Here is a 21,437-nt window from a genome sequence, read left to right as displayed (position 1 = left end):
TAAATAAAATAGATTAATAACATCAAGCATCTTGTTCTCTATGCATACTCTCAATATCATTCAAATAGCAAAACAAAGTTGCGAGAAAACGTTTAGTTTGACGGTGCTTTGAGGCGACGCAGAATGATATTGAGTCATCTCTAATAATGTAACCAATTCCAAATCCACTGGCAGACACAGGTCCAAATCCGAAAAGACGCAACGCAGGATTACCACAATTTGACGTTGATAAGATAGCATCGTTTAATTTGTTCCAACCAGCATCGGAAAATATAGGTGGAACTGAGCTTATAAACTCGGGAATGGCACCCCCATACGTATCGTTCAAGACACCTTGTTGATATTGTTTCAAAAGTCTTGCCCATAAACAGTACAAGGCGTATAGATGACGATCGACCCCTTCTCCGTTTGAAGCTAACCTAGTTTGCATTGAGTGGGCTTTACAAGCATCACTAAGTTTGGCTAATTTCTCCTTGTTTGTGGCATTGTGATCAAAATAGGTGTGAACAAAATTGTTTGATTCTTCAGAAACAGTTCTGACTGCCTCGGTTCTTCCGTGGAAGAAATGTTTGGTCATTGCTGGTTCATAGGTACATTCAACTTTTCCATACAAGGCATAATATGTAGCTTGGAAAGCCATTTGAACAAATGCATCAGGACTGAATCTCATGCTCTTTATTTGACTTGATCCATACAATCTAAACTCCAAATGTTTGATTTCATTTTGGTTAAGTAAATCGGATAATCTTGTCTCACCAAAACGTAACGCAAGTGACAAGTCTGGTGTCAAGTCCCATTCCAATTTCCTTGGGATTGTAATCAAATGTTCATCGGCGTAGGAAGATTGAGTTTGGTTAAAGGTTGCATCTTTCCACAATGAAGGTGCATTCTTGTTGATAGTTTGGGCAAATGACAAGATCGAATCGGTGTAGATGTCTGAGACATACCGCAAAACCGTGTGTCCATCAACACCTGTATGTTCAAAGTTGATACCGGCTTTCCCATTTTTGGTGATAATAATTTGCAACTTGTCAAACCATCTGTTTGTACAAGTTCCCACTTGGATACCTTTATCTAAAATGGATAATCCACCCAACATGTTTTGTGCCAATTCAGACAAGTCTTCTAATTCAATGTCATCAAGACACACAATAAATAATGCTGAATCGATAATAGACAACACTTCTTTATTGACTTTATTAGTCTCAATCAAGTTGTTTCTTACATTGGACCATAACTTTCTATTCTCAGTAGTCAAAACACCAAATGAAGACTTGGCCACATCAGTACTAGCGGTGGATAACGAGTCGTGGATGATTGAGCTGAAATTAATATTCAACTCTGATTCACTCAAGATGATGTTGTTTTTGGAGTCAAGCACGTCAAACCAGTAGAATTGGGATTTTGACATGACAACTATGTGGTTCGAGTTTGGGTCCGTTTGCATCATACACCCATCGTCAGTAGGGATTCTTGAAGCGCCAAATAATTTAGAATATTGGTACATGCACAATGGTTTACCATTCTTCAACTTGTCAACACTCAAGGTTTCCTTTTTCAAAGCTTGAATAAACTTGAGAGAGGACAATGTAAGAGTTGCAGCTCTTTTAATTTGAGGATTGGCCGAGGTGGTTTCATTTTGGGTAAAAGGATCATCTTCTAAAAGGAAAAATGGATTGACATTCAACACCACTGGAGAGTCATAGCTCAAATAAGCATCATACCAGAACTGTTCAATATAACTTGGTTGATCCTCGCCAAATTTACGTAAACAGTCGTCAAGATAATGACCGATAGATTGAGATGCATTCTTGTCGTTACCCTTGAGGAACAGTTCAACAGCAGCTTTGGTTCTAGCATGCTCTTTTCTTGTTTGTAATGGTTCCATAATCCTCAAGTATCTCATACAAGTATCTTCTAACCCTGGGATGGGTAATTTCTTCAACTGATCTTGATATTGAAAGGTGGACATGTTGAGCTCTATTGGGGAAAAATGGCTAGGTGGAAAGATAGTTATAGAAAGTAGCTTTCTCCTTTCAAGTGAAGGCGAATATTGAATTGTTTAAATAAGCCAATGTTTTTAATGTGATAGTCTTTGTGGGTTTTTTCGTAACTCGGTTAAATGGTTTTATTGGCTGATTTTTGTTTTTTTGTGGGGTGCCTCGGTAGCGCAAATCTCGGAGTATTGAGTTTGTGCAATTTGAGAGGCAATTGCATCATTTTTAGATAAGCAATATCAACCAATCAAATCTTCTCAACTTTGTTGGTGAATACAGAAGATTTATTGCGCAAAGCTGTGAAAATAAGAAGATTCTACTGTGGGGCACGTGTTTTCATCTGCTGCTCAAATTCACTTTGTTATTTTGTGAAATGGATATACGGAACTTTTCGATCTAATTAAAGTCTATTTAATACCCGTCAGCTTCACCCCGTTTCCTCCAATAGTCACTGACTCCTTGTAATGTCCCATCTGCTAACCTTTTAATACCATTCATTGCCGTCAAGGCTCCAGTCTCCAAGAATGTATGTTTCTTCTTTTGCAACTGCTTTATAACATCATATCCTTTGTATTCTTCTGCAAATGCCGTCAAGTTTTCACTCATGACATCTTCGGGGATTAACTGATGGTGCATTCTAGGGTACGCTATAGTTTCGAGTAGTCCAGTGTCCCTGTAGTATATTCTTACTATAGCTTGAAGAATGGTATTAGTGATTCTGCTCCCACCGGCGGCACCAATCACCAAGTCACTTTTGTTGTTGTAAGTTATGATGGTTGGTGCGGTGGAACTTAGTGGTCTTTTCCCTGGTTGAACAAAATTGTATATCGAAGGAGTTAAATTGAATGCGTTGCTGACATTTGGTTGGCTGAAGTCATCCATTTCGTCATTAAGAACGATTCCTGTGTTCTTGTCGTAAATCATTGACCCGAAAAGTAAGTTTACAGTTGTAGTCATGGCAACTGAATTGTCATCTTCATCGACAATTGAAAAGTGTGATGTACCTTGAGGATCAACCATGTCGTACTTTGGATCATAGTTGTCCCATGGAAATGTTGCGTTTTCTGAGTATTTTCCAAGTGAAAGAACCTCGCTGATCCATTTCTCGTCAGTGTACTTTTCAATCACTTTTTTCCTGTGTGAGACATCACCCAAGCGAGTTCGAACCGAGCTAGACCATTTAAAGCTTTCAATCAACTTGTGGTTAAACAAAACAGCGTCATCAGAGACATTGTACACAGCATGGAAGAAGTTTAAACCAGCAATAAGGGAAATGCCTGATGAAATTCCATTACTAGTGTAAAGGGTGTGGTTGTTGATTGATGAAGTCAAGGGCTCTTCTACATTGACTTTATAGTCTGCAAAGTCCTGGGGAGTAATTATTCCTCCCCATCTAGCAATGGTATCAACTAGCGACGGAACAATTGGACCCTCGGGGTCGTAAAATATATCACTACTACCATTACTAGCAATCATCCTCAACGTGTTGGCGTAATTTTTTCGCTTGATTAAATCACCCTCCTTGACAAGACCTCCATCCTCTGTGAATATAAAATCCCACATCTTTTTCAAAACAGGTGCCCGCGATAACACCAACTCGTCCTCCTTTGCCACCACCGTTTCAAAGACTTTTGAACATTTCCATCCTCTTTCATTCAAGTCGATAACTGGCTCAAATAGCTGCTTCCATGAAAGGCGTCCACTTCCATGCTTTCTGTAAAGTTCATCCAATCCCTTTAGTTCACCAGGGATTGCAATGGCAAGCCCGCCAATTTTGCTCAATACAAAGGAATTTCCAAACATATTCTTTGACGCCAATGCCGGTGCCATTTCCCTCGCATCTATGCTAATAACACCCTCATTGTTTCTACTTAGAATGAAGCCACCTCCTCCAATTCCTGAACTGTGGGCATTTATGGATCCAATGCACAAAGCAACGGTAACAGCTGCGTCAGCGGCATTACCTCCTTTCAACAAGATCTCTTTACCCATCTTGGAGCATATGGGAACATCGCTTGCAACCATAGCCTTTCCTCCTTTATGCAAATGCTGCTTTGAAGGGTGTAAGTCGGGCTGGCCAATTTTATCGTGTAGTGGATCGTCTGTGGCTTGTTGAAGGGTGAGGTACGGGTCTGCGCGAGATATATCTACCGGGATCAATGCATAGTTTCTTGGTAGCTTTATAATAGTGAGAGTTATCAATATCAAAGCGGGAAGAAGAATCAACCCATACCTTGTCCGTTTGTTGCTGTTGTTGGGATTGCCTTTCATTATGATAAGATTTGCTATCTACTTTTTTTCTTCGCATAATAATGAAATTGAAATAAGTTAAACTTATACGTCTACTGCTGCTCTAATAATCTATTTTCTTCAGAGGCATCTGTTGCTTGCCTATTTTCTTCCTCGATTCTCTCCACCTCCTCCCTCTCTAACTCCTCGGCGGTGTTGTTACCCACGATGTACTCGTAGTAAATACAGAGTGACAAAAGGGTCCCTTGTAAGCAAGCAGCAACTAAATAACTAACCCATGAGCTCCAATGTGAACCTTTGGTGAAGATTAACGTGGCAGCAAAAACAAACCCACCAGGGGTTTGGATACACATCATACCAATCGACAATGTTCCAGGGTGTTTCAAAGTGTAGGTGGTGTAGATCTGCGGCACATATTTGACAACAGTCAAAGCAGCTGATAACAACCCATTAACATTTGCAATTGAAAATAGCACTGTTGTGGTGGTGAGGTAACCAATTATAATCTGAATAATTGATAAGAGCCCATGAAATAAAACAATCTTGCCAACCCTCACGATCCGCTTGTACTCATGCTTGTCTTGTTTGATAGAATTCCTGGTAAGTAAAAGCACAAACACCAATATCAATATAGCACATACACACTGAATGGAAATTTGAAATAGATTGAGTTGGGAGCTGATGCAATTGAAAGTGTTTAGTGCACCATTATAACAGCACTGTCTTGCTCTTGAGCTTACCAAAATGATGTTTGTAAGTGTGAATAAAGACGAACTTGATCCAAGTAATAGAAACTCTGTTGAAAGCCCCTCGGATGTCCTCTTGTCGTAAATCCTTTTGTACTGCGGAAGGTAACTGATAAGTATCCCAATCGATATTAGAACCAGGAAGATAAAGTTTGTAGTTGATGCTCCATCGAATATGGAGCAGTTTAAAAATGGATCGTCTTGGGGATCCCTTTTGAATAGATTGTCATTCATTGCGGGGTGAAGGAAGTCGTCTCAGCTCCCGCATTTGTTTTGCTTTTTTTTTTTTCCTTTTGAGAATATTTTGTTGTTTGAAGCAACTTCTAAGGAAAGTTGATGATATGTTTAAGTGGGCTATTGATGCCACTAATAGGATCCATAGTGATGCTGTACCTGGATCCTCAAAGTATATCCTACGTGAACTCAGTGAGCAATTTAAGATAGCGTCGTCGAGTATTGAGGGCCATTATTTGCATGTGAGGAACGATGCAAACAAACTAGAAACATGGATGAAGAGAGTGTTGGAGGGAGTGGAAGATATCGGCGATTTGCTAGAGAATGATTTGGAGAAGGTATTGCCACAACTTGTTTCTAAAGCCAATGCTAACGTCCTACCGTCACCAAAATCAAGAGAGATTACTATGAAGATTCCGGATTTGATCAAGGAGGGAAATGATGGCCAAAAAGCCCATCAAAAGGAGTCTATACACATAACATCTTTTAATCGATTAGACACACTGCCATCACATCCTCGTGAAGACTCAGACCAGGTAGCGAAATTCCCAGTGACTCCAAAGCGGTCTCTTCATAGCTCTTCTGATAGTGATGATTCATTCCAGGCAATTAGTGCAGCGATTAAACGAAACGTATTGGAGAAGGAACTGACTTCCAACCTGAAGCACACGCCTAGGTCCAGCTCAAAGTTTGTATCGCTACCGGCAAGAACCCCAATAGTTCTCAAATCCATCAACCGCGAAAGAAAGAGCCCCATTCCTACCATATCAATCAAGAATAGATTCTCACCTAGAAGACTGCCAGTGAAAAAGAGTTCCCCTATACCAAAGCTTGCTAAGCTGCCTTTGAGACTGGAAGCTGTTGTGATCCCATCAGCACCGCTCGTATCCAGTCCCTTGAAAGCCCCCAGCCCAGAAGCAATGCCTATTGAGCACGAGCATAGCTTATGGGAGAAGATCGGAGAGTACAGGAAATTGTCTCCAAAGAAATCAAACGATAAGCAGCCCATTGCTCGATCACCAATTACAAATTCAAGCCCGCTACGACAACCACCATTGAACCAATCTTCACCAGCAAAATTTGAAATACCACCACTCAAAAGCCCCAATTTGGATCGTCTTGCTGCGCCTACGGTCTCTAGTGCGGCAAAGAAAAAGAAGCCGGATGCTAGGAAGCTTGAAAATAGATTTCTCACCACAACTTTGCAGCGCACCCCTAGAACATTTGACAAGCCAAAGACTACAAAGGTGAAAACAAAGGTGCAGCCAGTCCAACGGTCAGTAAAGAAATCGATGATGGAGCAACGCAGTGAGACTAAAGCTCCAAGACAAAAAATCATTCTCAACCTTCGAAAAGTGGAAACAAAAGTTCTTCCTGATGAAAGCGTTCCACAGACCCCTGTCAAATATACTCCAGAGAACTTACCTGATGTGTTATCCGATGATAACCAATCCCCCAGCTCCAAAGTGCTTCAACCATGGGGCCGGTCTCCTGAACTTTACAAGATTGCCAAAAGCAAGAAAAAAGTTGATCCGTTCAAGATCTTTCAAAAGAGTGACAGAGTTAACCTACAGGAGGTGTTTAATAAACAAGTGGTTGCTGCGCAATCTCCTGCGCCGACACCTGATACAAATCAAATTTCTAAATATTCCAAGTCCATGGGGTTTAAATAATATATACCTTACTTCCTTGCTTGTAGAGCGGCCTTTTTGTTCCATTGTGATGACCAATTATCCGCCTCTGATTTAGGGACCACAAACAACTTCAAAGCATCATCAAAAAGAGGTACTTTAGGATTGTCCTTCATCAAAGCTTGGTTTATTTCTATCTTTTTGCCAATTTTTACTAAACCTCCACTTGTAGTTTCCATAAAGCACACTAGCGTTTTCACATGAAATTCTTTGTGTTTGTCGTCAAACCATTCCTTTGGTCTATTGAGTACCAATTCTAGTATCTCTAAAGGCGTGCTTAGCTCACTCACCTCGGCAATAAAATCAAACTCATCAATTGTGGGGTATAGTATTAATGCGGGAAAGATCAATTGAGATTGGTAATCAGTTGGATCTTCGAGACGTATCTTTGCTTCTTTTATTATTTCAGGAGGGGCAACAGACTTTACAACTTCAATATGTCTTAACTTCATAGAATTGGTTAGAATCTCCTGTTTCATTTGTTGTTCTTTCTGTTGACGCTCCTTCTTTGATTCAAGCTCCTCATTTTCATGAATCTTCCTCTCAACCTGATTGAGTAAGTTTTTCAATTCGAAATTCTCGCCAAAAGTTAAACCATAATCAAGAATTTGCTTGGCTTCATCGAGTCTTCCGACGGCCAAAAACGCTTTTCCAGAACGAAAACATGCTTTTATATTCTTTGCATCAATTAATAGCACCTTTTTACAGTCCTCGATGCATCTTCGGTAATTCCGTAGCTCAAGGTTGCATGCAGCTCGGTTCAAGTACAACGCTTTGTTCAAATCGTCTACTCCGCAATCAACCTCCAATCCCTTGGTGTAATAAATCACTGCATTCTTGTATTGCTTCGCTTTGAAACAATCATTTCCTTGATTTTTGAAGTTTGTAGCAATCTCATCGGGATCTCCTTCATATGCCAATGACTTTAATGCTTCTAGCTCGACGTTCTCTCCTCCTTCTCCATCAGTTTCATCCAATTTGGTCATGAAAAATGGTAAACGATTGAGTTCTTGCATTACCTCATCGGCTCCCTTGTTGGCAAATTGGGCTATCTGTGGTGGTAACTCAGGTTCACCATCCTTTGGAACGTACTTTCTTCTTTCCCATTCTGCTCCGTAATTTTCACCTTTCGGGATCTCTATTTGAACCATTGCCGATGAGGTGAACAATTTTTTTTTTTTTTTTTCTAGATTACAGTTTATAATTCTCTAATCTACATGTCTATCTAAGTTTATCAAAAGAGATTCATCTAAATTGTGCCTGTTTTCGTCGGGAGGGTTAGCACACCACATTGGTAAAGCCCAGCTTGCCATTGAAAGAATGCAGAACGCCGACGAAAGCCACATGAAAGTCATCCACGCAGGCCCTGAAGTAAAACTAACACCGAAATCCCCTAAACCAGATTTTACCTCGCTTTTAGTGAGCTGGATCAAGTTGGTTATCATAGCCAGCTCGATAATGGAACTGCAAAATCCCATCACAGATAATATTGAAATAACGTGCAATACAATATTCGGGATGCGACTGAGGTCCTTTGTTGGTCCCCGATTGGAGTAAATAACCAACAATGCAAATAATATCACAACCTGCACGCAAACTGTGAATATCATTGCGTTGATTGCCATTTTGAATCTGTTCTCTCTCTCGTCAATGTGTCGCTCATATGTCCCGTCTTTAACTAGACGCGTTTGATAAGCGTAAGCTAGAATACTCTCAAGCCCTACGGCCAAAAGTTGTGTACGATAGTCAAAAGCTATTCCTTTGTTATCCATGCAAGTCATCCGATTGTTTCTGATTTGAACAATTTGTACACCATCAGTACCATTTGCCAAATATGTGTCGTAGTTTCCAGCGCAAAAATGCCAGAGCGAGGTCAAGCAGTATTGTGGAGACAGACCAACCAGCTGTTCTGCGTAGTCTGCGAGAAGTTGGATGTCACTGCTTGTCAAACTGGTTCCCATGGGGACATAATCACCAGAACCAACACCTAAAACGGATGGAGCAGCACCAACGGAACTTTTTAAAGAGTTGTAAAGCCCCCGTGACACGTCCAAGTGGGAACAATTTACCCTCGTGATGTAGAAAGATTTGACAATTATTGGACCTATCAACATGATCGATATCATCACGATCGCAGTACATGAACTTATCAACCGCAAGCTAAAAAGAGCCTTCTCTTCTTTGGAGAGGGTGGATATTGACAGGGTAAGCTTTATAAAGGGTCTCCGTAGTAGCATTTGTTGGGCAAAGTGACAAGAAGATGTTTCTGAGCGCAATTCCTCTTTTTTTTTTTTTTTTATTGAAGGCTTAGTGCGCGTGTAAAGCAAAATAAAGGGTTTCCCACCCGACTCTATTCACCTCCTGTCAGAGCAACTACAACCATTTTGGATAAAAATGAAGCCATTTTTCTAACTATATACAAATTTACTCAATGATTCTAGTAACTAAACCAGTTCCAACAGTCTTTCCACCTTCTCTGATGTTGAAACGTTGGTTCAACTCCAATGGAGCCTTTTTGATCAAAGTTCCGACCATTTCAATATTGTCACCTGGCATAACCATTTGTGAGTGGTCAACACCTTCATCTTCTGGGAAAGTGAATGTGGTGGTGACGTCACTGGTTCTGAAGAAACATTGTGGTTTGTAACCTTCACTGAAAGGGGTGCTACGTCCACCTTCTTCAGCAGTCAAGATATAAATGGAAGCCAAAAACTTTTGGTGTGGAGTGGTGGTACCTGGCTTGGCCAAAACCATACCTCTCTTGACTTCATCTCTCTTGACACCTCTCAACAAGATACCACAGTTGTCACCAGCCATGGCAGCATCCAATTCCTTCTTGAACATTTCAATACCGGTGGAAGTAGCCTTGAATGAGTTTTCACCAATGACTTCAACTTCTTCACCTTTTTTCAAGATACCTCTTTCAACTCTACCAGTGACAACGGTACCTCTACCTGAAATGGAAAAGACATCTTCAACTGGCATCAAGAATGGTTGGTCGGCATCTCTTTCTGGGGTTGGAATATATTCGTCAACGGCATCTAACAATTTCTTAATAGATTCAACACCAATTTCTGGATTCTTACCTTCCAAAGCACACAAAGCAGATCCCATAATGACTGGTGTGTTTTCACCATCAAAGCCATAAGAGCTCAACAATTCTCTCATTTCCATTTCAACCAATTCCAACATTTCTGGGTCATCGATGGTATCAACTTTGTTAACATAGACAACCAAGTTTTGAATACCAACTTGTCTAGCCAACAACATGTGTTCTCTAGTTTGAGGCATTTGACCATCAGTGGCAGCAACAACAATAATAGCACCATCCATTTGAGAAGCACCGGTAATCATATTCTTGATATAATCAGAGTGACCGGGCAAATCGGAGTGAGCATAATGACGTTTATCAGTTTCGTATTCAACATGAGCAGCTGAAATGGTGATACCTCTAGCACGTTCTTCTGGAGCACGATCAATTGAACCATAGTCCAAAAAGCTTGCTTGTCCTTTTTCGGCTAATACTTTTGTAATGGCAGCGGTCAAAGTGGTTTTACCATGATCAACATGACCAATAGTTCCCACATTGACGTGTGGTTTAGCACGATTGTAGGCAGCAAATCCTCTGACAAGCTGAGGACGGGCTGAAATAGCCAAACGTGGTAAAGATAAGGCGAATCTTTTAAACATGTTTTTCCTGCTTGACGATTGAATGGTGAAAAAAAGAAAAATTTTCTCCTTTTTCACCTTCTGATTTTTTGTTTTTCTTTTGGTTGGACAATACCCGATTTAGGAAATGAGAGCGGCGTGGAAAAAGTTTCTTTAGTTGCAAAACCAGCCTTTTCCCCCATCGCAATCGTCATGAAGGAACTAGAGCCACCGAGTGAAGAGACGCTATTGAATAATATCCTACCCAGTTATGACATGTTTAAGAGTACCATCTCGCTAGAGTTGGAGCCGCCCAATGAGAACTATGATATTGGTCCACCAACTTACGAAGATCATACGATGACACCAGTGACGTCTTCAAGGGTGACACCAGTGACATCTTCAAGGGAATCGGAGAACCCGGATGCTGAAATCCTTGTGGGTGACTACTCAGAAACAACAGATAGTGCCCTACATGATACTATCTTGTCCAATATAGACTCGCTACCTCACCTTGAACAAAATCCAAAATGTGATGGCCTTCAGGTGAAGATTACTTTTACAGAAACAGTTGGTCAAATTGGAGTTAAGCCTGTTATTGTGGACAACACAGCCAAGGAGCTCAAACAAGGGGATTTCATCCACGGTTACGTCACCATTAAAAATACCAACAAGGAGGCTGTCAAGTTTGATATGTTTTACGTTTTGTTTGAAGGAAAAACAGCTTTCAACACCGACAAATCTCCAAAGAGACACACATTTCTCACCATGGTTGACCTTTTTGCATCTTGGAGCTATGCGAATATCGACCGATTGGTTACCGATCAAGGAGATCCACACGATTGGTGTCCTGGAGAGATTGATCCATTTGATGGTACCTCCCTTTCAATTGATGCGAGACGGTTATTTCAACCTGGTGTCACCTACAAGAGATTTTTCACCTTTAAGATCCCTCAAAAGTTGTTAGATGATACTTGTGGAAAGAGTTTGCCGCAGCATGCTGAGCTATGTCCGACATTTGGGATAAATAAAGAAGGTGTTCCCGCTAGCGTTCTACTAAGTTCTTCTCGAATAAGGGATTTATCAATGATAAACTCATTCATCTCATACGATGTTGCAGCAATCATTATAGGCAGAGCCAGTAACTTTGATGTTGAAGTGCCCAAGGATAGGTATATCATTGCAAAGCGTGAAAAGTCTCCCATTAGATTGATTCCGGATCCAGCATACTTTAACTACGATGCAAACGCCCACTACGATGCTTTTGTTAGCTCGGTTGAAGAATTGGTAAAACCCGAATTGGTTCCATCAATGAGTCAAGATACTATAAAAGTGAAGCAATTGTATCACCTGCGAAATATGAAAAGAAGTGGGTACTACCAGTGTGTGCAGCCATTTAAAAAGAAGACATTGACTGGCACGTCGAATGCTGGGATTATTGCCTTGTCCTCTAAAAAGACAGAGTATTGTATCCGCTACACTCCTCCTCACCACGGGGTAAAGTCAGAAGTGGTGGTTCCCTTGGAACTCCGCTATTCAGGATCACTGCAGAGCCCTGAAATCAAGAAAGTTGATGTAGAGCTAGTTGCATTGACAATACAATCAAAGCTGCACCCTATTCCGATTGAGTTTACCAATGAAATGTTGTTTAATGATCAAGAGATAATTTCAAAGCCAACTACAAGTAACTTTGATTCAATATTGATCAGTAAGTTTAACAACTATCTACAACAATTGAGCCAAGCGGTGAAGAATGGTGCCAAAATCGAGTACCAAATGTTCCGCGACGTGAAAACCTTGGCTTCTCTAAGTACAAAGTATATCAACTTAACCGTACCCGATTTGGAATTCTTTCGAGACGGCACAAAGGCAAAGCTCAACTCAATTCCGTGGAAAGTGGACGAGAATGATCTTGTCAAGAAGTTTTCAATTGCAATGGACCTCAGCAAATGCAGCCTAAAGGGAGTGAATAACACCATCAGAGGGTTGGATAAAATCACCCTAGTTCCTACTTTTCAAAGTTGCTATATTAGCCGAATGTATTATATAAGGGTGGTGATTAAAACGAATGGTGCAACGCTTTCGTTGAACCTCCCTCTTCGGATAGAAAGGTAAGAAAAACACGTTTATTGGAAATTAATCTGTAGTCTACTCTTCTTTTAGTCCGTGTGTCCTTCTCTTATTGGTATCTCAGTTGAGGCAATGCATGATTCCTAGTAGCCTGTTCAATATTGTGCTACCATTCTTCCTGATTAGTACGCGACGCGTGTTGAAAAATGCCTCCTTTTACTTCATCCAACTTTCTTCTCAGGCCACCCAATGTCAATATTATTAAATCAATACCAAAATGACGTTCTATTTGAGATAGTGCTGATTGCTGGTATCCCAAACCTTACCAAGCTCCTAGATAGCACATTTCTTCAAAAGAATCGCAACATTCAGCAAGCAATAAATAACGTGATCACAAGAAAGTCAATCTACAAGTACGACAATGCAACCATGCCGTTCTCCCATAGGGAATTTCTGATAATATTTATTAGACGCAGAGCGGACTTTACTAGTGTCGAGGAGCTTTAAGTATTCGATGATTATTGTGTGGAAAATGAAGTCAAAGTCGAACTCGAGTTATCCTATTTGATGAGAACAATTCTTGATTGGATTGAGATGGAGAAGTTGCTCAAAGGTTTAAAGCCTAGCAAGGTTGTGAAGATACGATTGAAGATAGATCTATCCGAGTGACATTGCATTCTTGATTTGGATAGACTTCCGTTGCTACTCGGCCCCATCAAGGAGCGGCTCATTGCTTTATCCATTGAACTGGACCCATCTGAGAGCTCAAGGGGTGCAATTGATTTACAAGTCTTCAAGGACATTGAGGTTCTAGAGCTCCTTCGATGTGGGATAAAAGGATCATTTTCACAATGTCACAATTTAAAAGAGCTTGAGTACATACCACTGAGCACGAAAAATCCAATAGATATTCTGAAGCTTCCGCCGACATTGAAACGCTTAAACTTGTGCTGGTGTCATCACGTCAAGGGAGTTGCCGACAAGTCAGCAAAATTTCCATCGTTGGAGCTGATTGCAGTTTCCTACGAAGGGCCTAAGCTTCCTTCATCGGTCAAAGACATTCTCCAGTTGATGACGTGTAGTAATACGACCAGTATTGAACTTTTTGGCTCAAGAGGAGAAGACACAAGTGGAAATGAAGAATTCTTGAAGATTCTACATAAAGAGGCAAAAAAGAAAGGGTTCGAGCTAGATTCATTGAAGATTGATGCCGACTTTGATTCAAAATTACATCTATTGCCTACTAAACGACTTGATCAAAATGGCATGCTCAACGAACATTGGCATCCATCTGAATTACCTTCCACTTTACAAGAGATGCGTTTTGATGGAATGGAGGTTCCCAGCAGTAAACAGATTATTCAATATTTCCCAGCTAGCTTAGTGAGACTAGAGCTATGTTATGGAACGGAAATTGATTGGAGCGACTCGGATTTGGACTTTTCAAATTTTACAAGCATGAAATCTCTTAAATTGGAAGCCTGCGACATTGGAGACTATATTTATTCCTTCACTTTCCCCGATTCCATTGAGGAGATGAGCATAGACAACAATGGTATAAGATCGATAAACGAAATACAATTTCCCCAAAAATCTCCAAAGGCTTCAGGTGGGCTCTGAGGAAATTGAGGAAGTAATAGTTCCGCCGTTCCCACTTTCGTTAAAAGAGTTGGATTTGTCGTACAATCGTATCAAAAAGATTGACATCACTGCTAACAAATTTGGTGAACCACTTCAGATTGATCTCCTTGATCTTAGAGCTAATAAATCAAAGTTGTCATTCTCAGACTGTAAACTACCGGATACATTGCGGTATCTTTTTATGGGTAATTGTGTTCAAGATGAAGCATTCTATTTCAATGATAACTTGTGTATACTAAAGTTGGATCTGTGTGAATTCAAAAAGCTACAAGGTGTGACTTTCGGGTCTAAATTGAAGTCACTAGAGATACTGGATTGTAAGTTGACTCATTTCAATGCGAACTTACCGGAGTCTCTTGAGGAAATTAATTTATCACGTAATGAACTTGCTGAAGTACCAGTACAGTTATGCTATCTCAAAAACTTGAGAACGATATCCGTGAAACATAATGAAATACGGCATGTTTACTTGAACTTCATCTCCTCATCACTTGAGGTCTTTAACGTGAGCAGCAATAAGATTAAAGAAATACAGTTGACGTTTCCTGAATCTGTTACAAATCTTTTACTGGTTGATTTGAGTGCGAATCGATTGAGAAGGTTCTCGATGGCGATGATTGGTCACAATTGTAAAACCTTTCACAATAACTTATACGAGTTGGTGTTGTCGGAAAATGAATTCCTCCTGGATGATGACATGTCGACTTTGCTAACACAGTTACCTAAATCTGTTCAGTTCATGTGGGGAAAAAAGCAAGCGAAGCCATATCTTGATGACAGTGTCTATGCAATCAATGAGCTTCCAAATAGGTATCTTGCTTGCAAGAAGATATTTTTAGGACCCTATGTGTTTGACCTGGATACGGAATCAGATGAAGATATGGACTCTGATGGGGAGTTGGAGATGGGCTCTGGAGGAGATGAAGATCTTGACATAGACTCAAATGAAGAAGATTTTTCTGCCTCGGGGTGATTTTTAGGCTTTTAATTAGATCCAAGTAACACTCATGGCCTCGGGAGAATATTTTCAAGTCAAGTCACATGTTTACTATGAAAGGAAATTGAAGCATCAAGCTGAGAAAGCATGAAAGAGGCAACTATAAGATTGTGAAGAATGAGGAAAGTCTGATCAAAGTCAAATTGCCAATTGTCATCTTCAATTGATCCAGTTAGGTTGCTGCAAAAACGAATTAGACCCTCGTGTTTTTCAAAATGGGAGTGATTTGATGTACATATTGACGATGTTGAAACTGTGATGTTTATTGAGATTACTTTGGTGATTCATTATTTTATTGAATAGCATATTGAGAGACGGTGAACGTACAATTTTCAACAAGTTCTTTTCAGCAAATGTATATAGAGTGCATTCCTTGTAATACTTGGACCAGAGATCTGATACATGCTCCTGTATCATACTTTTTGCTATTCAGTTTACTGTAGGTAAACTCTATGTTCGATATTTTGTGCAAGATTCAACCAAAAAATTTGGAAAATCATGTTACATTCGGAATTTCAATCCGGAAGGGTCCCCGCACATCCGTACAAGAAGCTACATATTTAATCAAATGAATTTCCGGGAAAATAGTCTACTTTGATGTTACTCTTTTTCATTAACTCATTATGTCATATACTGGGTCATGCCTCTGTGGTGAAGTTTCTTTCAAGCTTATTGGTGAGCCATCTCGCTCTTTTGTTTGCTACTGTATTGATTGCCGTAAAGGATCTGGTCATTTAGGTCAATTCATGAGTCAGTATGCCACGGATAAGGTAGAGATTGAAGATAAAAATGGAAACATAGCTGGATACATTGTTGAGAAAACCAAGAGTGGTCATCCAAAGAGGAAACAGTTTTGCAAAGGTTGTGGTTGTACTATTCGTACTTTGCCAATGAAGTTTAATGGTGAGGTCAGTATGTTTAGAAGCTCTTTGGTGGATGAGAACTTTGCAAAGTTGGCACCACAAGCAGCCTTGTTTGGAGATGAAAAGGATAAATTCACTGAAGGAATTAAGTCTGAATACTGTTAATAGCTAAGTATTGTAAAGAAAAGCTTGTGTATCAATTGCAATCTACTCTATATACTAAACAAAGTCCATCTTGTTGGAGAGAGTTCCAATTTGGGAAATTTCAACCTCAACTTCATCATTGTGTTGCAAAAACTTGGGTTCCTTCATGCCCATAGCAACACCACTTGGAGTACCTGTCATGATAACAGTACCTTGTTCTAAGGTGGTCGATTGGGAGATGAAAGAAATGATCTTGGCAACATTGAATAACAAGTCATCAGTACCAGTGTGTTGACGAACTTCACCATTAACTCTGGTTGTTAACTCTAAAGCAGCTGGGTCTGGGATAACTTGAGTGGAAACCAACTGTGGCCCCAACGGAGCGTACTTGTCAAATGACTTGGAGAAACACCACTGAGGAACACCACCAGCGTACTTTGGATCTCTTTGCCAAGTTCTAGCAGATACATCATTACCAGAAACATAACCAGCAACATAACTCAAAGCATCTTCCTCTTTGATATCCTTTCCTGTTTTACCAATAACAACACATAATTCTCCTTCATAATCACATTGGTTTTCTTGAGCAATCTTTGGAATTGGAATTGGTTCACCAAAATCAGCGACAGAGAACCTAGGCTTGTAGAAGATTGAAGGGTATGGTGGAGGGGTTCTACCACCTTCTTGGATATGTTTCATGTAGTTCAATCCAACACATTTGATGATTGGGACATCGTCTTGAGTTAATGGGCCTAACAATTGCTTCACGTCCAACTCCTCATCAGTGACAACAGCATCTTTGAAGATGTCTCCTTTGACAACCTTAGCCTTGATGGTCTTTCCTTGTAAGAATTGTTTACCAACATCGTATTCAGCGTCGGTGACAATTGGCTCACCTCTGTAAATCTTGCCGTCGTTGGCGACGAATCTAATTAATCTCTTCCAAGTCATTGTTGGGAGAAAAGAAAACTGAAAAGAGTCGGGATTCGGGTCACTATTTATTTACTTCATTAAGGAGCAATTGTGGTGCTACTCGGCTATAATCACCGCATGGGAAAGAAAATAGATCCCCACTTTAGGTTACATTATCACATACAATTTTCTCATCGGAGTGTCAGACCGAAAAATTTCTTTTTCTAATGGGGAAACAGATCCAATGCGGAAACAAGCTTAGTCAATGACCGATCCTTAAACATGAGAAGAATTATATAAAGACGCATTGTCCTCCTCTGTCAGCTCAGATATCAAACCACTATCAATAACAATGTCACCAGTTGAAACAGAAAAAGGTAGTTTCTTGAAAAGTTTGAAGCCAGAAAATGTTGAACCATTATGGACTGTTATGTCTGCTATGGTCCCTCCAGTTCCAAAGCCAAAGGCCACTCCCAATGTTTGGAATTACAAGAAATTGAGACCTTTATTAGTTGAATCCGGTAGATTGGTGCCAACTGAAGAGTCTGAAAGAAGAGTCTTGATGTTGATTAACCCATCTTTGAAGGCTCCTCAAACCACTGATACGTTGTATGCTGGTTTGCAATACATCAACCCGGGGGAGATTGCTCCTGCTCATAGGCATTCTGCTTTTGCGTTGAGATTCATTATTGAAGGTAATGGTGGTTACACCGCAGTTGAAGGTAAGAGGATCTACATGGAAAGGGGAGATGTTATTTTGACTCCAAGGTGGGAGTGGCATGACCATGGAAAGGAAGGTGATGGTCCAATGATTTGGTTAGATGGTCTTGATTTGCCAATGTTTCAAGCAATTCCTGTCAACTTTGCAGAGCATTACGAGGAGGAATGTTATCCAGCAAAGACAGTTGCTGAGTCAAACATTAAATTTCCATGGAAGAAGACTCAAGAGTATCTTGATTCAGTTGATGGAGACTATGCTGTGTTTGACTACACTCAAGGTGGATCACCATTGTCAACCATTCTCACTGGTCAAGCTGAAAGAGTCAAGGCTGGCAAGGCAAGCCCATGGCGTCAAGAAAACTCTTGATTCGTCTATCATGTTTACGAAGGTGCTGGTTACACTGTTATTGAAGACAATGGGGAGGAGACGATTTTAAGATGGGAAGGAAAAGACACTTTTTGTATTCCCTCTTGGAAGAAGTTCAAGCTTGTCAACGATGGTGAGGGTACCGCTTATCTCTTTTCATTCAATTATTCCCCCTTACTTAAGAACTTAGCTATCCATAGATCGAAATAGTTTAATAAAGTACTCTAGATTATATCATGTGTAGAGTTTAACTTTAGATGAATTGCTAGTCGGTGTAGACACAAAACGTGGAAATGGTTACTTCTATAGATCTTACACATTAGTATTCACCATCAAGTTTATACATTATACTGTGTTGACTAACCAGAGCCATCACTAATCTACTTAACACGTCTAGCGCCAAAAATATGAGCCAACACAATTGGAACCCATGCAAACAAAAGAACAAGACCATATATACAAACTTGCTTTTTGCGTGGGCGCGCGCCATAGTTAAGCGCTAACAAAAAAAAAACGTGGGCGGTGCATAAATAGCGTGGGCGGTAAGCGTGGGCCATTGCTAATAAGTACACGAGTTTTCATTGTATCGTTGAGATGAAGGTATCTATGAAGAGCTACAGGTCTATAGATCATACCTATCTGTTAATCTGCTTACTTGTCTAACAATTTTTGTTGTTGTGGTGTGTCTATTTTACAGTAGTTAAGGGGTAGTGTAAATTTTGCCAAAATATAAGAAAAGGTAAATATCTCCACGAGTATACATTCTACTACAATGATATGGTGTCTATAAGTAGCTATGAGTATATAGATCTTACTGAGACACCTAGGTGCCCACTTGACATACAAAATTGTGTTGTTGTGCCATGTTGAATTTATTTTGCAGCCAGAGTCGTGTACTTCAGGCGAACAGCGTGGGCCCTTTTTTCATTTCTTAAGTATGGTCGTGCAATTATGGCGAACAGCGTGGGCGGTTCTCTCTTTTCTTAAGTATGGTCGTGCAATTATGGCGAACAGCGTGGGCGGTTCTCTCTTTTCTTAAGTATGGTCGTGCAATTATGGCGAACAGCGTGGGCGGTTCTCTCTTTTCTTAAGTATGGTCGTGCAATTATGGCGAACAGCGTGGGCGGTTCCCTCTTTTCTTAAGTATGGTAGTGTACTTTTTGCGAAAAGAGCGGGCGGTTCCCTCTTCTCGGATCCGATAGTGCAGAATGACGAATCAGAATGAGCGGTTCATCTGAGCCAATCAATTTTACAGTAATTATTTATACTTCTTCGTTTCATTTTTTTTTGTTGACTCTTAATTCTTTATCTTCTTTACAACTCCATCCATCATAGTGTACTTCACTTCAAACAAATCAACATGTCTAAAATAGTCAGCATAGTTGGATTACCACTCCCAGGTTGAACTTCCACAAGCCTATGCTACACTGGTAATTTTGTTGTCTTAAAGAAAAGTACAAATGCACAGATATCTTGACTTAGCAATTCATATGCTTTACTACTTCATTCAAAGAAAATGTGTTATAGAGGCAGGACTTTTGCTCGACATTGCCAGCCATTGTTCAGAGATCCTTTAACCTTGCCAGTTATGATAAAGAATAGTCAGTTCAGAGATTAGTCGGTACTTGTGTCGATGTTGGAGACTTACATGATTAGTATACAAGCAGAGCAGGAGTCCCACACTAGGATATACTTCGTTGCATTCTTTACACATAATATATAGACGCGTGATTGCTATTCTCGACAATGCAATTGAGTTATATTCTGTCTATCACATTGTGAACGTTAAAATTGTACAACAGCTGACGCATTTCTGTCACTAACTGTCAATTGCAAGTTTCTAATTATCGCAAGGTGAACAAATGAAGCAAAGTATTGAGGTAAGAGATATGCTGGCATCTCAACCTGCTTTTCGTTTTATCTTGTCGAAGATTCAAGAATGAACTTCGATACTTTGCAAGTCATGTCGAGTCTTCACTTTAGTGAAGTTCATGCCTTAACACATTATGACTAAGTTGATCAATGTGAGACAATTGGGCAAGTTGATAACTGCAAGACAAATGGGCATGTTGATATTTGGAAGACAAATGGGCAAGCTGTTACATTGGAGGACAAGTTGGCAAGTTGCCAAATGGAAGACAAGTAGGCAAGCTCTTACATTGGAAGACAAGTGGGCAAGTGGTCATGTTGACAAGTGGTAGACAAGTGGTCATGTTGCTAAATGGAAGACAAATGGGCATGTTGCTAGATGGAAGACCAGTGGACATGTTGATTATTGGAAGACAAGTGGGCAAGCTGTTACATAGAAGACAAGTGGGCAAGTTGCTAGATGGAAGACAAGTGGACATGCTAAATGGAAGACAAGTGGTCCTGTTGCCAAATGGAAGACAAGTGGTCCTGTTGCCAAATGGAAGACAAGTGGTCATGTTGATACATGGTTGACAAGTGGTCCTGTTGCCAAATGGAAGACAGTGGTCACGTTGGTGCATGGAAGACAAGTGGTCATGTTGTTACATTGGAAGACAAGTGAACAAGCTGTTACACTGATTTTGGTTTTTGCTCTGTTCATGAGCATCAAAGTTTGAGGGTTGAATGACACAAGCTAGAGTATAAGGCAACACCAGTGAATCTATGTCAATTGGATCTATTTCTAGCACTGGTGCTGAGCTGCTCCAAACTACACGCTACAAGAATAACAGGAACTGAACAAGCTGCTCAGGGTTTCTCCTCCACATGTTGGGTCTCCCTCCAGTGCCCCCCAATTATGACATATCAACAGACGTATCGTTCAAGTGTGACCGGAGAACCAGATGACACACAGCAACTATACTTTGCAAATGAAGAAGACAAAACAGTGTTTCCACCAGCGTCATTCCTGATCTTCGAGTATCAATTGCTAAAAGAGGTGTCGGCTACCTACTACTGACGCAGTTGCAACAGCTCAAGCAATAAACTGTCATCTCAGACAAATTGAATACTGAACAGTTCTTTGTTATCGCAGGTGCTAGTTACTTTTCAAATCAATTAAATTGTGGGAAAGTCATCAATAGAGTATTGAACATCACCTATTATCAATGACATATGTTCTTGGTCAAGAGTGATTATCTGTTGATGGAAGTTTTTTCCCAGGACAACTATATAGTTTTAATACACATAA

At 40.3% G+C, this 21,437-nt stretch overlaps 12 protein-coding genes across 12 annotated transcripts; 5 read left to right on the top strand and 7 right to left on the bottom strand. All coding sequences in view use genetic code 12, as the record gives it.

Moving 5' to 3' along the window:
* Window positions 1–22: 22 nt before the first annotated feature.
* On the bottom strand, window positions 23–1,972 carry CTN1 (carnitine O-acetyltransferase; the record flags this gene model as incomplete). The annotated part of the gene is made up of 1 exon (XM_067694857.1): window positions 23–1,972. One exon carries the CDS (start codon window positions 1,970–1,972, stop codon window positions 23–25), a length of 1,950 nt encoding a protein of 649 aa, XP_067545809.1.
* A 436-nt stretch (window positions 1,973–2,408) lies between these two features.
* Window positions 2,409–4,305, bottom strand: CIS2 (gamma-glutamyltransferase; the record flags this gene model as incomplete). Its single annotated transcript, XM_067694856.1, has 2 exons — window positions 2,409–4,175; window positions 4,231–4,305. The coding sequence occupies 2 exons, from the start codon at window positions 4,303–4,305 to the stop codon at window positions 2,409–2,411; spliced, it is 1,842 nt and encodes a 613-aa protein (XP_067545808.1).
* A 34-nt stretch (window positions 4,306–4,339) lies between these two features.
* Window positions 4,340–5,227, bottom strand: I9W82_005655 (uncharacterized protein; the record flags this gene model as incomplete). The annotated part of the gene is made up of 2 exons (XM_067694855.1): window positions 4,340–4,753; window positions 5,132–5,227. The coding sequence occupies 2 exons, from the start codon at window positions 5,225–5,227 to the stop codon at window positions 4,340–4,342; spliced, it is 510 nt and encodes a 169-aa protein (XP_067545807.1).
* A 107-nt stretch (window positions 5,228–5,334) lies between these two features.
* Window positions 5,335–6,900, top strand: I9W82_005654 (uncharacterized protein; the record flags this gene model as incomplete). Its single annotated transcript, XM_067694854.1, has 1 exon — window positions 5,335–6,900. One exon carries the CDS (start codon window positions 5,335–5,337, stop codon window positions 6,898–6,900), a length of 1,566 nt encoding a protein of 521 aa, XP_067545806.1.
* Window positions 6,901–6,908: 8 nt separating this feature from the next.
* CNS1 (HSP70/90 family co-chaperone) lies at window positions 6,909–8,069 on the bottom strand (the record flags this gene model as incomplete). Its single annotated transcript, XM_067694853.1, has 1 exon — window positions 6,909–8,069. One exon carries the CDS (start codon window positions 8,067–8,069, stop codon window positions 6,909–6,911), a length of 1,161 nt encoding a protein of 386 aa, XP_067545805.1.
* A 57-nt stretch (window positions 8,070–8,126) lies between these two features.
* ECM7 (Ecm7p) lies at window positions 8,127–9,155 on the bottom strand (the record flags this gene model as incomplete). Its single annotated transcript, XM_067694852.1, has 1 exon — window positions 8,127–9,155. The coding sequence occupies one exon, from the start codon at window positions 9,153–9,155 to the stop codon at window positions 8,127–8,129; it is 1,029 nt and encodes a 342-aa protein (XP_067545804.1).
* A 187-nt stretch (window positions 9,156–9,342) lies between these two features.
* On the bottom strand, window positions 9,343–10,608 carry TUF1 (translation elongation factor Tu; the record flags this gene model as incomplete). The annotated part of the gene is made up of 1 exon (XM_067694851.1): window positions 9,343–10,608. One exon carries the CDS (start codon window positions 10,606–10,608, stop codon window positions 9,343–9,345), a length of 1,266 nt encoding a protein of 421 aa, XP_067545803.1.
* A 171-nt stretch (window positions 10,609–10,779) lies between these two features.
* On the top strand, window positions 10,780–15,250 carry I9W82_005650 (uncharacterized protein; the record flags this gene model as incomplete). The annotated part of the gene is made up of 3 exons (XM_067694850.1): window positions 10,780–12,605; window positions 13,329–14,191; window positions 14,277–15,250. The coding sequence occupies 3 exons, from the start codon at window positions 10,780–10,782 to the stop codon at window positions 15,248–15,250; spliced, it is 3,663 nt and encodes a 1,220-aa protein (XP_067545802.1).
* Window positions 15,251–15,897: 647 nt separating this feature from the next.
* Window positions 15,898–16,302, top strand: I9W82_005649 (GFA family protein; the record flags this gene model as incomplete). Its single annotated transcript, XM_067694848.1, has 1 exon — window positions 15,898–16,302. One exon carries the CDS (start codon window positions 15,898–15,900, stop codon window positions 16,300–16,302), a length of 405 nt encoding a protein of 134 aa, XP_067545801.1.
* A 54-nt stretch (window positions 16,303–16,356) lies between these two features.
* I9W82_005648 (fumarylacetoacetate hydrolase family protein) lies at window positions 16,357–17,232 on the bottom strand (the record flags this gene model as incomplete). Its single annotated transcript, XM_067694847.1, has 1 exon — window positions 16,357–17,232. The coding sequence occupies one exon, from the start codon at window positions 17,230–17,232 to the stop codon at window positions 16,357–16,359; it is 876 nt and encodes a 291-aa protein (XP_067545800.1).
* Window positions 17,233–17,545: 313 nt separating this feature from the next.
* Window positions 17,546–18,280, top strand: I9W82_005647 (cupin domain-containing protein; the record flags this gene model as incomplete). The annotated part of the gene is made up of 1 exon (XM_067694846.1): window positions 17,546–18,280. The coding sequence occupies one exon, from the start codon at window positions 17,546–17,548 to the stop codon at window positions 18,278–18,280; it is 735 nt and encodes a 244-aa protein (XP_067545799.1).
* Window positions 18,281–20,142: 1,862 nt separating this feature from the next.
* On the top strand, window positions 20,143–20,865 carry I9W82_005646 (uncharacterized protein; the record flags this gene model as incomplete). Its single annotated transcript, XM_067694845.1, has 2 exons — window positions 20,143–20,160; window positions 20,587–20,865. The coding sequence occupies 2 exons, from the start codon at window positions 20,143–20,145 to the stop codon at window positions 20,863–20,865; spliced, it is 297 nt and encodes a 98-aa protein (XP_067545798.1).
* Between the last annotated feature and the right edge of the window lie 572 nt (window positions 20,866–21,437).

The sequence above is a fragment of the Candida metapsilosis genome, assembly GCF_017655625.1.
Source record: "Candida metapsilosis strain BP57 chromosome Unknown scaffold9, whole genome shotgun sequence".
Classification (NCBI taxonomy): domain Eukaryota; kingdom Fungi; phylum Ascomycota; class Pichiomycetes; order Serinales; family Debaryomycetaceae; genus Lodderomyces; species Lodderomyces metapsilosis.
Note: the sequence above shows the minus strand (reverse complement) of the source record. Positions and strands in the feature narration are given on the sequence as shown.